Here is a 15,563-nt window from a genome sequence, read left to right as displayed (position 1 = left end):
ATAGTAGGCAAGCTTGCACTGCCGCCCAAAGTGATGGTGGTAGGACGGGATGAATTTGTTGAAAGACATCCGGAAATAGGGTTGGTGGCGAAGGAGATCGATGACATCCTTGGAGAACTGCTTTGTTCTTTCAATTTCTTCCTTAGTACGTTCTAGGAAAAGTGAAGAAATGTGAGACGGAGGACTTGTAGAGAGAAAGAAATAAGAAATAAGAAGACTACTGTATATACTCGAGCATAAGCCTAGTTTTTCAGCCCTTTTTTAAAGACTGAAAAAGCCCCCCTCGGCTTATACTCGGGTGAGGGTCTTGGTTGGCTTACATTTGGGTCAGCTTATACTCGAGAATATATGGTACATTTATTATTTTTCTCTATTATTATTGGTATTATTACATTTATTTTTTCTCTATTATTATTGGTAATATTACATTTATTATTTTTCTCTATTATTGTTGCTACTATTACATTTATTTTACTCTATTTTTATTATTAATAATACATTTATTATTTCACTCTGATCTTAGTATCATTATTACATTTATTATTTTACTCTATTTATTATAACATGTATTATTTTCCTGTATTTATTATTATTACTATTACATGTATTATTTTACTCTATTATTATTATTAAAAGGATACATAAGCACATCTCTATTATTATTGGTATTATTACATTTATTATTTTTCTCTATTATTGTTGCTACTATTACATTTATCTTACTCTATTTTTTATTATTAATAATACATTTATTATTTCACTCTAATATTATTATTATTGCATTTATTATTTCACTCTATTATTACATGTATTATTTCCCTGTATTTATTATTATTATTATTATTTATTATTACATGTATTATTTTACTCTATTATTATTAAAAGGATACATAAGCATATCTCTATTATTATTGGTAATATTACATTTATTATTTTTCTCTATTATTATTGGTATTATTACATTTATTATTTTTATCTATTACTGTTGCTACTATTACATTTATTTTACTCTATTTGTATTATTACTAATACATTTATTATTTCACTCTATTATTATTATTGCATTTATTATTTTACTCTATTATTACTTGTATTATTTTCCTGTATTTATTTATTTATTATTATTATTATTACATATATTGTTTTACTCTATTATAATTAAAAGGATACATAAGCACATTTACACTGAAGAAGATGAGAATAATGATTTGATCAGAGTTGGACAGTCTTATCTTAACTTTGCGCTTTATGTAAATATTCAAAAACATTTAACCTACTGATGCTTCAATTAATGTAATTTTATTGGTATCTATTTTTATTTCTGAAATTTCCCACCCTCGGCTTATACTGGAGTCAATGTTTTCCCAGTTTTTTTGTGGTAAAATTAGATGCCTCGGCTTATATTCGGGTCGGCTTATACTCAAGTATATACAGGTATTTAGATGGCGAAAAAAATTACAAAACTTGCTATCAGTATGCCAACTATGATCTGCAGAAAGGAACAGCTTGAAGCTCTTTAAAATGAGGACATACCTCTCTTCGGAATGCAAATGACCATTTCATTATCTTGCTGAGACAAACAGATGGTTGTGTCTGGGATTTCCGATATGAGATCCACCAGCTCACACACTCCGTACTCAGTTACATCCCAGTCCTTTGAGAAACACCTAGATGTTGGAGGGAGGAATGAGTTGAAAAAGCAGATTATGGATGTTAACTATTCCACAGGACCTTCAAACATCTAATTTAAATATTCAACATTTGACTTTTATATTATAACTATGAAGGTTGAATGAAAGGTAATGCCTTCACCTTCGTAACTCCTCAGCAGGTGCCAGTACTGAAATGCGACAGGTCCTGGCTTGTTCAGTAGACTCTCCTCTACAGTTTCATTTGGCGGGAAGCCTTAGCATTGAACGGTTGTGTTGTTAAAGTGAGAAGTATGGAACCCTGCGCAGATGGGGAAGCCTTAGCATTGAACAGTTGTGTTGTTAAAGTGAGAAGTATGGAACCCTGCGCAGACGGGGAAGCCTTAGCATTGAACGGTTGTGTTGTTAAAGTGAGAAGTATGGAACCCTGCGCAGATGGGGAAGCCTTAGCATTGAACGGTTGTGTTGTTAAAGTGAGAAGTATGGAACCCTGCGCAGATGGGGAAGCCTTAGCATTGAACAGTTGTGTTGTTAAAGTGAGAAGTATGGAACCCTGCGCAGACGGGGAAGCCTTAGCATTGAACGGTTGTGTTGTTAAAGTGAGAAGTATGGAACCCTGCGCAGATGGGGAAGCCTTAGCATTGAACGGTTGTGTTGTTAAAGTGAGAAGTATGGAACCCTGCGCAGACGGGGAAGCCTTAGCATTGAACGGTTGTGTTGTTAAAGTGAGAAGTATGGAACCCTGCGCAGATGGGGAAGCCTTAGCATTGGACGGTTGTGTTGTTAAAGTGAGAAGTATGGAACCCTGCGCAGATGGGGAAGCCTTAGCATTGAACGGTTGTGTTGTTAAAGTGAGAAGTATGGAACCCTGCGCAGATGGGGAAGCCTTAGCATTGAACGGTTGTGTTGTTAAAGTGAGAAGTATGGAACCCTGCGCAGACGGGGAAGCCTTAGCATTGAACGGTTGTGTTGTTAAAGTGAGAAGTATGGAACCCTGCGCAGATGGGGAAGCCTTAGCATTGAACGGTTGTGTTGTTAAAGTGAGAAGTATGGAACCCTGCGCAGACGGGGAAGCCTTAGCATTGAACGGTTGTGTTGTTAAAGTGAGAAGTATGGAACCCTGCGCAGACGGGGAAGCCTTAGCATTGAACGGTTGTGTTGTTAAAGTGAGAAGTATGGAACCCTGCGCAGATGGGGAAGCCTTAGCATTGAACGGTTGTGTTGTTAAAGTGAGAAGTATGGAACCCTGCGCAGATGGGGAAGCCTTAGCATTGAACGGTTGTGTTGTTAAAGTGAGAAGTATGGAACCCTGCGCAGACGGGGAAGCCTTAGCATTGAACGGTTGTGTTGTTAAAGTGAGAAGTATGGAACCCTGCGCAGATGGGGAAGCCTTAGCATTGAACGGTTGTGTTGTTAGAGTGCGAAGTATGGAACCCTGCGCAGACGGGGAAGCCTTAGCATTGAACGGTTGTGTTGTTAAAGTGAGAAGTATGGAACCCTGCGCAGATGGGGAAGCCTTAGCATTGAACGGTTGTGTTGTTAGAGTGCGAAGTACTCTAACAACAGGACTGCCATCTGTTGAGGAGTTACGAAGGTGGAGGCATTACTTTTCATTCAACCCTCGTATGTTCTTGCTGCAGCCTTTTCTATACTTACCAGTGATATGCTTGCAAGAACTCTCTCACAATAACTTGCTTACTGGCCTGAGATTTGAGGAGCTTCAGCAAGTCTTGAGTAAATCGCTTCACTTGGGCCCGGTGTGTTAACGTCAACAAGCGCTTGGTGCCCATCCCAAGAATCTAAAATAATAATAATAATTTAAAACATCCCAAATTCAGAATGTGATGATTCTCCTATGATCACGAGTACAAAGACCGTATCTCCCTGCATATCTCTCTCACTCTTTTGTTCTAGGAGACTTCAGAATCAATTCAATTATAACATTGATTTTCACAATATTCAAAACAAGTTGGAGCTTATGGGAGGCTCAAAGCTTTACAATGTAATAATAATAATAATAATAATAATAATAATAATAATAATAATAATAATAATAATAATACAGTAATAATAATAATAATACACTATTATAATTGTATATTTATACTACATGCAATATTACTAATAATATTGCCATATAGTCTTATAGTACAATATAATAATATATAATGCTTATATAGTGCTATACTAATAATATACTGTATTTATATATAACTTGTAAGATGCCCTGAGTCCCCTTTGGGGTGAGAAGGCCGGGATATAAATGTTGCTAATAAATAAATAAATGATGATCCCACTGGGTTAATTCCAGATCACCTGTGTTGTGAAGGCTTAAAGCTAGTTTTTTTAAAAAAATAATGTTTTTATTAAGTGTTTCTGTACATAGAAATAGTGAGAACAATGGTGGGTATAGGTAAGATAGAATGAGAAAAAAGAAGAAAGGGAAAAAAAGAAGAAGAAAAAAAAAATTAGGAGAAGCAAAAAAAAAAAGAAGAAAAAGAAGAAAAATATATTAAAAATATATTACTTTTCTTCTTCTATTTTTTAAAGCTAGTTTTTTTATAGTGTTTTTATTACGTGTTTCTGTACATAGAAAGAGTGAGAACAATGGTGGGCATAGGAAAGATAGAATGAGAAAAAAAGGAGAAAGGGAAAAAAAGATGAAGAAAAAAATTAGGAGAGGCAAAAAGAAAAAAAGAAAAAAATATTAAAAATATATTACTTTTCTTCTTCTATTTTTTAAAGCTAGTTTTTTAATAGTGTTTTTATTACGTGTTTCTGTACATAGAAAGAGTGAGAACAATGGTGGGTATAGGAAAGATAGAATGAGAAAAAAAGGAGAAAGGGAAAAAAAGATGAAGAAAAAAATTAGGAGAGGCAAAAAGAAAAAAAGAAAAAAATATTAAAAATATATTACTTTTCTTCTTCTATTTTTTAAAGCTAGTTTTTTTATAGTGTTTTTATTACGTGTTTCTGTACATAGAAAGAGTGAGAACAATGGTGGGTATAGGAAAGATAGAATGAGAAAAAAAGGAGAAAGGGAAAAAAAGAAGAAGAAAAAATTTAGGAGAGGCAAAAAGAAAAAAAAAGAAAAGAAGAAAAATATATTAAAAATATATTACTTTTCTTCTTCTATTTTTTAAAGCTAGTTTTTTTATAGTGTTTTTATTACGTGTTTCTGTACATAGAAAGAGTGAGAACAATGGTGGGCATAGGAAAGATAGAATGAGAAAAAAAGGAGAAAGGGAAAAAAAGAAGAAGAAAAAATTTAGGAGAGGAAAAAAAAGGAAAAAAAGAAAAAATATATATTAAAAATATATTATTTTTCTTCTTCTATTTTTTTTACAGCTAGTTTTTTGTAAGAAGGCGTACATATAAACAATAGAATAAACTCACTTGCAACACATGAGGCACGGCTTCCAGTAACTCCATTAACTTGGTGTATCCGTAATCAGACACACGGCATTGTTTTGCAAAATGATGATGATACGTCGGGATGAATTTACTGACAGGCATGATACATGACGGCTGATTCTTAAGGAGATCAATCACTTCTCTGCTGAACTGAATAAGTTGTGGGTTACCCACAGGACTCTTGGATCGCAGAAGCCAGGGCTCTAGAAAGAGAAAGCACAGGCTTGCTATGGATACGAAATAATAAGAATAAAAACATAAGATTTCCAGGCTAAAATTATCTATATATATAAAAGAGTGATGGCATCACGGCGACCCACAAAACAACAAAACTACAGGCCCCCCAACCTCGAAATTTGACAACACAACCCATCATCCACGCCTCTAGGTTGATACAACAAAAAGAAAAGAAAAATAAAGTCCTAATTAGAGAGAGAGGAATAATTGCTTTTATCCAATTGATGCCAGTTAGAAGGCTAATCTCCTCCAACTTGGTCTCCTAGCAACCCAATAAAAATAATAAAAAACACTAAAAAAATTGATACAATAAAATACTATAATAACAGAAAATAACTAAAAATAATACAAGGAAATAATAAAATATAATAAATAAAAATATAACTTACAATAAAATTAATAAAAAAAATGCAAATAACTTCAAATAAAAATTACACAACAATTTTTAACCAATACCACCACCACTTTGCCACAGCAACGCGTGGCCGGGCACAGCTAGTTACCATATATACTAGAGTATAAGCTGACCCTAATATAAGCCGAGGCACCTAATTTTACCACAAAAAAACTGGGGAAACTTATCGACTCGAGTATATGCCGAGGGTGGAAAATGCAGCAGCTACGGGTCAATTTCAAAATGAAAACAGATCCCAATGAAATTATACGAGGCACCAGTAGGTGGAAGGTTTTTGAATATTTATCGTATTTCAAAGAAAAACATTAAACTAGCTCTGTAAGTGGAAAAGTAGGGTCAGCAAAAACAATATGGTATTAACAATAACTTAATAATAAATAATAATAATAATAATAATTTATTTGTACCCTGCCCTATCTCCCCATGGGGACTCAGGCTGGCTTCTAACATAGTAACAGGCAAACATTCAATGCCTACATAAACAATGCAGAGCTAGATATAGATCTATAATTATAAATACTAATTTCACATATGCATTTTCTCCTAAAATGTTTGCAAATCCTCTACATGTGTGTGTGCATTTCCCTCCTGCAATATTTGCAAGTCCTATATAGCTATGTTTATATATATCTAGAAACCTCTGTGTGCGTGTGTGTGCATTTCCCCTGCAATATTTGCAAGGCCTACATATCTATATTAATATGTATCTAGACATCTCTCTATATATAGATAACTAGCTGTGCCCGGCCACGCGTTGCTGTGGCGAAGTATGGTGGTATGGGAAATAAAGTATTGAGGAATTGGTGGTAGTTAAGGTCAAGGGTAAAGGTTTTCCCCAGACATTAAGTCCAGTCGTGTCTTACTCTGGAGGTTGGTGCTCATCTCCATTTCTAAGCTGAAGAGCCAGCGTTGTCCGTAGACTCCTCCAAGGTCATGTGGGATGACTACATGGAGCGGCGTTACCTTCCCGCCGGAGCAGTACCTATTGATGCACTCACATTTGCATGTTTTCGAACTTCTGGGTTGGCAGAAGCTGGGGCTAACAGTGGGGGCTCTCTCCGCTCCCCCAATTCAAACCTGTGGCCTTTCGGTCCAGAAGTTCAGCAGCTCAGCGCTTTAACACGCTGCGCCATCAGGGGATATTATTTCCTAAAGGTTGTGAATATACAATATTTCTGATTGGGTTTTTTTGTTTGTTGGAGGCAAGTATGAATGCTGCAATTAGGAAAAATGATTAGGATGTAATGGCCTTGCAGCTTTAAAGCCTGGCTGTTTCCTCCCTGAGTGAATTTTTTGTTGGGAGGTGTTAGCTGGCCCTGATTGTTTCCTGTCTGGAATTCCCTTGTTTTCAGAGTGGTGTTGTTTGCGATATTTTATGTGCTTCTACTGTCTGTGGCCCTGAGAAAACAGAGGATTTTCCAGACTTTGATGATGGGAATACTTTGTTGGGAGGTGTTAGCTGGCCCTGATTGTTTCCTGTCTGGAATTCCCTTGTTTTCAGAGTGGTGATGTTTGCGATATTTTATGTGCTTCTACTGTCTGTGGCCCTGAGAAAACAGGATTTGCCAGACTTTGATGATGGGAATACTTTGTTGGGAGGTGTTAGCTGGCCCTGATTGTTTCCTGTGTGGAATTCCCCTGTTTATTTACTGTCCTGGTTTTAGAGATTATATTGTTCTGCATTATTCTATCCCAGTAATTATTTCATATTAAAGAAGAATCTCACTTATCCAACATTCGCTTATACAATGTTCTGGATTATCCAACGCAGTCTGCCTTTTCATAATCAATGTTTTTGTAGTCAGTATTTTAAATTCATTGTGATATTTTAGTGGGAAATTTGTAAATACAGTACAGTAGAGTCTCACTTATCCAACATAAACGGGCCGGCAGAACGTTGGATAAGCGAATATGTTGGATAATGAGGAATTAAGGATAACCCTATTAAACATCAAATTAAGCTATGATTTTACAAATTAAGCACCAAAACATCATGTTAGACAACAAATTTGTCAGAAAAAGTAGTTCAGTACACAGTAATGCTATATAGTAATTACTGTATTTATGAATTTAGCACCAAAATATCACGATATATTGAAAGCATTGACTACAAAAATGCGTTGGATAATCCAGAACGTTGGATAAACGAGTGTTGGATAAGTGAGACTCTACTGTAAATACTACATAGCATTACTGCGCATGGAACTACTTTTTCTGTCAAATTTGTTGTATAATATGATGTTTTGGTGCTTAATTTGTATAACGATTACCTAATTTGATGTTTAATTGGCTTTTCCTGAATCCCTTCTTATTATCCAACATATTCACTTATCCTGCCGGCCTGTTTACGTTGGATAAGTGAGACTCTACTGTATATTTCTAATCTTATATTATCTGCTCAGAACTGGATTATATGAGGCTCCTTCTTCACAGCTGTATAAAATGCACACTGAAGTGGATTATATGGTAGTGTGGAGTCAAGATAATCCAGTGCAAAGCAGATAATATAAGATTATAAATGGGTTATATAGCTGTGTTGAAGGGCCTTGAGTCTACACTGCCATATAATCCAGTGCAAATTAGATAATCTCTGGAAGAAGTCTAAGTGAGGCCTAAATCTGCCTGTCCCCTAACTGAAACCTGGCTGTCCCTTGGTTGCTAGGCAACCAAGTGGGCAGAGATTAGCCCTCTAAACTGGCAGCAATTAGATAAAAAAAATTATTGCTCTCCCTCTAATTAGGACTTTATTTTTCTTTTCTTTTTGTTGTATCAACCTTGAGGCGTGGATGATGGGTTGTGTTGTCAAATTTTGAGGTTGGGGGGCCTGTACTTTTGTTGTTTTGTGAATCGCCGTGATGCCATCACTCTTTTATATATATAGATTATATCTGCATAGGATTTGCAAAGACTTGCAAACATGTGAGGCGAAAATTCATATATAAAATTTATAATCGGGTCGGCTTATACTCGAGTATATACGGTAATATATAACAGTTTGTGTATTACTGACATCATAAGCAAGTAGTGAAAATGCAAGGCTATATTAAAAAGTGAAACCTATACCTGTAGCGGGAGGTGGTGGCTTGTTATGGATCCACTTCACAACTTTGATGCCGTTTTGTGCAGTCGCAATATTAACACCCGGAACACAAGTAATGAGATGCTCTAAAGGAACGCCTCCTTGGCCCTCCTGCACCATGTGTAAATCACTAAATTCTGAAGCATAGCAGTCAGGAAAGCTGTACAAAATAAACAGAAATACTTATGTTGGTGTAATGAAGTATGAATTTTTGGTTTACAGATGTTATGTTTAATTGTGTGTTTGAGTTTTAAAAGGGTGAGTATTGCAGTTATGGTTTCTCTGCACCCAGAGGCTGGTTGCCATGGAGAAGTGGGCGGAGTCAACTGCCGTTCTGTTGAAGAAGTGCAGCGTTTAAAAAAAAAAGGGTTTCAGTCTGTGCTCTGATGAGGCACAGGGAAGATTGATCCTAAGTTCAGGGGATCAAGGGAGACTCAACTGGTCATTTTGAGTCGGATTAAAATAAGTTTGGTGACTTATTTTAGGTATTCTGTGTCCTAGTAAGGAACAGAGAGTCTGTGATTGTATATCACAGGGGTGACTACAGTTTAAAAGTGGCAAAGGATGAAGTTCTGTCTACTTTAAGTTAAAGAAAGGTATTTTAGGGAGTTTGACTCATCTTAATATTGTAACTGTTAATGAAAGTGCCTCTAAGGAGAATTGTAACCACTAAGCTCTATGCCTGAATAAACTTGTTATTGTTCCTTCAACATCTAAGACTCTAGTGCATACCCTGTTTCCCTGAAAATAAGACATCCCCTGAGAATAAGGCTTAGTAGAGGTTTTGCTAAATTGCTAAATGTAAGGTCTCCCCTGAAAGTAAGGCCTAGCAAAGTTTTTGGTTGAAAGCATGCCTACAGAACACCAGAGCATGCAGAATTCGGAAATGTATGTACCATAGATTGTTGTATATGGAAATAGTGGCAGTAACAAGAAATTCTTGATAGGATTCACAGTTTGTCTGGTCATGCTGGTTTGTGTCGACAACTACCAAACAGTGTATAATAAATGTTCTTTTTTTGGTTCAATAATAAATATGAATTCTTCATGGAAAAATAAGACATCCCCTGAAAATAAGACCTAGCACATCTTTGGGAGCAAAAATTAATATAAGACCCTGTCTTATTTTCAGGGAAACACGGTATATTATAAACTAAGTTACACTACCATCTATGTCAGGGGTCCCCAAACTTTTTAAACAGGGGGCCAGTTCACAATTCTTCGGACCATTGGAGGGCCGGACTATAGTTGACCACCGAGCATAAATAATAATAATAACAATAATAATAATAACAGCAATAAGAATAATAAAGAGGGTTGGAAGAGACCCCTTGGGCCATTGAGTACAATCCTGCTTTTGTGTACCGAAAGCACAAGCAAAGCACCCCTGACAGATGGCCACCCAGCCTCAATGATGATGATAATAATAATAATAATAATAATGATAATAATAATAATGATAATAATAATAATAATAAAGAGGGTTGGAAGAGACTCCTTGGGCCATTGAGTCCAATCCCCTTCTGCCTTTGTGCACCGAAAACACAAGCAAAGCACCCTTGACAGTTGGCCACCCAGCCTCAATGTTAATAATAATAATAATAATAGTAATAATAATAATAATAATAAAGAGGGTTGGAAGAGACCCCTTGGGCCATCTAGTCCAACCCCTTCTGCCTTTGTGCACCGAAAACACAAGCAAAGCACCCTTGACAGTTGGCCACCCAGCCTCAATGTTAATAATAATAAAAGTAATAATAATAATAATAAAGAGGGTTGGAAGAGACCCCTTGGGCCATTGAGTCCAACCCCCTTCTGCACACGCAAAGCACCCCTGAGAGATGGCCACCCAGCCTTAATAATAATAATAATAATAATAATAATAATGGTTGTAAGAGAAGAAGAGACCTGTTGGGTCATTTAGCCCAACCCCCTTCCGGCCTTTTGCCGTGGGGCCCGGATAAATGGCTTTGATGGGCCGCATCCGGCCCCCGGGCCTTAGTTTGGGGACCCCTGATCTAAGTAAAGAAGAAGAAAGGGAAAAAATGGTAAAAGGTCTCCCCTTTAAGTCTTTGGTGGCTGCATCTCACAGATTGGTAGCAGAAGTTATTAATTAGCTTCTTTACAAATTGGTGGCAGCAGTTATTAAATAGTTCCTCACAGATTGGTGGCAAAGGTGTATTTAAAAATATTCCCCTGCCTAAAAGAACCTTAGAAGTTCTCAGACCTTTACAGTTGGGTCTTACTATGAACACCCATTCTTGTCTGTGGAAGAAACAGCGAGTGGCCTAAACTGACCCGGCAGAAGTGGGTTGCTCAATAATTCTGTTCACAGTGTTTACGTGAGAAGTTATTTCACCGGGTTCTGCACAACAGTACATTGCCGCAACGATTGCAGAAATGCCTTACCTCAGCAACGGCACTGTCCCTTGATGGGTCTGTAACAAGCTATGAACTTGGGGCGCAAAAGTCTTCAGAGATAAAATCACAAAGGGAACTTTGTAAGAGTCAGGATCAAAGTCATGTTCACTAGAGTAATAACAAAAACAATCGGATCAAATACGGAAAGCATAAGCCCAATATACAGTACCGGTTGAGCACGCCTTATCTGGGATTCCAAAATCCGAAATAATAATAATAATAATAATAAACTTTATTTATACCCCGCCACCATCTCCCCAACGGGGACTCGGGGCGGCTTACATGGGGACGTGCCCAGAACAATACAATATAACAAAATAGAATAGAACAACAAATCATAGCACATTAAACAACACAATAAAAGAAAATATACACTAAACAAGATCAAAAGAACAATAAAAGAACAATAAAACCATGGATGCTAGAAAATAGAGACATCTTTGCTTTCCCTTGATCTGGTCATGTAAGTGTTATTTATTGTTATAATTGTATTATTTTACTTTGTTTAATAATGTGTTATTACGTTGTTATGTAATGTTTATGTTGCTTTTATGACTGTAAACCGCCCTGAGTCCCAAATGCAATAGTAGCAACAATAATAGAGAAAAATAATACATGTAATAATACCAATAATAATAGAGAAAAATAATAAATGTACCATATATTTTCGAGTATATGCTGACCCAAATATAAGCCAACCAGGATCCTCACCCGAGTATAAGCCGAGGGGTTTTTTTCAGTCTTAAAAAAAGGGCTAAAAACCTAGGCTTATACTCAAGTATATACAGTAGGTGCCTCGGCTTATATTCGGGTCGGCCTATACTCGAGTATATACGGTATTTGGCACAAAGAGCAAAAGTATTAGGAAGTTTTCTCTGACAGTATGCATACAAGTCAGGAGACTGCTTTTCATTTCTATGTGTGTAAATTTACTATTTTTTGCCATTATGAAAAAAAGTGGAAGCATCTACTGTCGATCGGTTTGGACAAAGCTGAACTACAGCTTACCTGAAGGCATTATCTATGCAGTGCTGCTTACAAATGGGTTCGTGATATTCCAGTTCTTCAAATATAATAGGACTACAGTTAGCTGAGGAACCATCGTGAGATTGCGAAGATCCCAACGGGCTCTGTCTGGCTTGACTGCTGGGCAAGAGGCAGACAAGCCGGCTACTGCCTTGGTCACGGATTGCGACCGTGTCGCTTAATTTGTACAAGTCTGACACATTTAATTTATGTCCAAACCTAGAAAAAAAAATGAGATTTTGAAAAATTAAGTGAAATGCAAGGGATGAAGGAAAGAAAGGCTATGGTCTCTCCCAAAAGAGGAGTTTTATAAATGTGGGGAAAAAAACCCATTAATTATTTTTTAAAATTAAATTTGGTTTGCAAATGTCAAGCCTACCTTTTCTCGTAGATCTCTGTGAACTTGAAAAGGGGCAGGCAACAAGCCGGAGCGTCTTGAAGGATGGATATGGCTTCTGCACTGCAAATTGAAAGAAAGTAATTACTACATAACATTACTGTGTATTGAACTGCTTTTTCTGTCGATTTGTTGTAAAACATGATGTTTTGGTGCTTCATTTATAAAATCATAACGAAATTTAATGTTTAATAGGCTTTTCCTTAATCCCTTATTATCCAACATTTTTGCTTATCCAAGCTTCTGCCGGCCCGTTTATGTTGGATAAGTGAGACTCTACTGTACAGTAATTACTACATAACGTTGCCGTGTATTGAACTGCTTTTTCTGTTGATTTGTTGTAAAACATTTATTATTTATTTATTTATAATATTTATATCCCGCCCTTCTTTCTCACCCTGAAGGGGACTCAGGGCGGATTACAATGAACACATATATGGCAAACATTCAATGCCAACAGACAAACAACATACACTAGACAGACTCAGAGGCATTTTTAACATTTTTCCAGCTTCATGATTCCGGCCACAGGGGGAGCTGTTGCTTCACCGTCCAGTAGTGGCTGTACTTCCTCATTCCTTTCCTCGTTTTTTGCTGGCAGTTTTATGGTGTTGTAAATTAGCCTCCCGCATAAAGCGTCCCTAAATTTCCCTAATTGACAGATGCAACTGTCTTTCGGGGCTGTATAGGTCAACAGCAAGCCGGGGCTATTTAATGGTCGGAGGCTTAACCTGACCCGGGCTTCGAACTCATGACCTCTCGGTCAGTAGTGATTTATTGCAGCTGGTTACTAGCCAGCTGCGCCACAGCCCGGCCCCCTCATGATGTTTTGGTGCTTAATTTATAAAATCATAACAAAATTTGATGTTTAATAGGTTTTTCCTTAATTCCTCCTTACTATCTAACATTTTTGCTGGCCTGTTTATGTTGGATAAGCAAGACTCTACTGTAGTCCTAACCAGCCCAGACAATGGCTATAGAGGGAGGAAGCTGTAATTCTTCCAACAAAAATCGGAAGAACACTTAGGAAGCCTATTCTATGACAAAACAAAAGTCCCTTCAATATAACCCATTCTGAGAACTTTTTCCCAACCACAGACTATCTCCAGCTTTCAGGAATGTCAGGAATAAAATGTTAGGATTTTTTTTAAACCTTACCTAACTAATGCCAGAGATTTATTGGTCGCTCCAGTAGCGAGAGAGACCTGGATCCTCTTGCTGCCAATTTTGCATCTGTGAAGACTGTTGACAGCAGTAATGGCTTCTTGTAGGTTTTCCATTTGAACCAAAGCCTTCAATTGATAATCAGTATGAGGACTGAGTTCTACAGTCTTTACCTAAAGAGATGAAAACTTTATCAACATGTTTGAGTTAAGCGCTACTATCAAAATGCCTAAAATGGATTTGCAATGAGATCAGAATCTATATATATATAGTGAGTCTACACTGCCATATAATCCAATTAAAATCAGATAATCTGTATTTTATAGGCAGTGTGAAAGAGGCCTAAGTGAGGCCTAACTCTGCCTGTCCCCTGGGCTGAGTGGGTTGCTAGGAGACCAAGTGGGCAGAGCTTAGATTTCTAACTGGCAGCAATTGGATAAAAACAATTATTCCTCTCCCTCTAATTAGGACTTTATTTTTCTTTTCTTTTTGTTGTATGAACGTAGAGGCATGGATGAGGGGTTGTGCTGCCAAGTTTAGTGTTTCTGGGATGTGTAGTTTTGTCCTAGGCCGAAATTTCATTACCCTTTTATATATATAGATAGATAATCTATTAAATAGTTCTAGATTTCTCTCCATAGGTGCCATTCCATAACAACGGCTAAATTAAAAATGTAAACATGTGTTTAAGTCATTGTACAATCTGGAACTGTACTAATGATCTGTTAAATAATAATAATAATAATAATAATAATAATAATAATAATAATAATAATAATAATAATAATTTTATTTTTGTACCCCGCCACCATCTCCCCAGAGGGACTCGGGGCGGCTTACAGATATAAAACCAGCATACAGTATACAACATACAGTAATATCAAATACAAAAACACACAAATAAATTTAAAAGGCATTAAAAATCACATTAATTATTTAATTAAAATTATAGATAAATAAAGGCTGTTTAAATAATTTGACAGAAACAAGATGAGTAAAGGAATTGTTGTTTACCTTCCCATGCCTAGAGAATGTTTCTTGCAAAGTTTGCTGCAGTTCTTTTCTGGACAACCTGTAGTCTAGATTGCTGATTTGAATGTCCACTCCATTTGTGTACGGATCCAGACCGCCTGCATTGCCAGTGTAATTGATGACATTGAAAGTGAGAGGAGAAGATCTGTTTGAGACGTTTGGGGACACACTCCTGATCAAGTGAATGGGAAGGAAAGGAGGGAAGTTTAGAATTGTTTGCTCTACTTAACAGTACATCCATATAGTGTCTCTTTGGGCAATTATTCATTCATATATACAAATATCTTTCTCAAGAAAATGGAAAACACTTTCTCCCATATGAGGAAATGCCACATATGCCACTCTCTAGCCTGCTGGCTTTATAGCATGTATATCTTAGTTTTCACATTTCTGTTTGCAATTATCATTTTATGCCAAGAATAAGGACTCTCAGCAATTTTCATGCCCTTGGAGAACACTGGCCCTTTCCCTCAGATCCACTGGTCACATATTACAGAAGTGAGACTCCAGGATATTCAAAAATATACCCTGAAAATGAAGCCCAAGAACCCTCTAATCTTAACAGAGTGCAGGCAGAGCTTTGGCCTGAAGTATTATTATTTCTTTGCTTTTATCCTGCTTTTCTCCCACATCTGGGACTCAAAGTGGTGTACTCAAAGCGGCAGTAGACATTTCCGGATGAATGGATTTAAATATATATATGTTTTTAAGTTTTGTATAATGTGTTTT

General features: G+C 36.7%; 1 protein-coding gene across 3 annotated transcripts in view; it reads right to left on the bottom strand.

Moving 5' to 3' along the window:
* Window positions 1-15,563, bottom strand: part of marf1 (meiosis regulator and mRNA stability factor 1) — a 55,546-nt gene that overhangs the window by 14,480 nt on the left and 25,503 nt on the right. For all 3 annotated transcript variants that reach the window (XM_062964304.1, XM_062964306.1, XM_062964305.1), the window contains exons 11-20: window positions 14,817-15,006; window positions 13,797-13,975; window positions 12,621-12,701; window positions 12,224-12,460; window positions 11,204-11,323; window positions 8,779-8,954; window positions 5,046-5,266; window positions 3,306-3,448; window positions 1,534-1,667; window positions 1-152 (exon numbers count right to left, since the gene is read on the bottom strand). The exon at window positions 1-152 is cut by the window's left edge and continues 51 nt beyond it. In XM_062964304.1, coding sequence (XP_062820374.1) covers window positions 1-152; window positions 1,534-1,667; window positions 3,306-3,448; window positions 5,046-5,266; window positions 8,779-8,954; window positions 11,204-11,323; window positions 12,224-12,460; window positions 12,621-12,701; window positions 13,797-13,975; window positions 14,817-15,006 — 1,633 coding nt within the window. The remainder of the gene's footprint in view (window positions 153-1,533; window positions 1,668-3,305; window positions 3,449-5,045; window positions 5,267-8,778; window positions 8,955-11,203; window positions 11,324-12,223; window positions 12,461-12,620; window positions 12,702-13,796; window positions 13,976-14,816; window positions 15,007-15,563) is intronic.

Source organism: Anolis carolinensis, unplaced genomic scaffold, assembly GCF_035594765.1.
Source record: "Anolis carolinensis isolate JA03-04 unplaced genomic scaffold, rAnoCar3.1.pri scaffold_13, whole genome shotgun sequence".
NCBI classification, from domain to species: Eukaryota; Metazoa; Chordata; class Lepidosauria; order Squamata; family Dactyloidae; genus Anolis; species Anolis carolinensis.
This window is presented reverse-complemented; position numbering and strand designations above follow the sequence as displayed.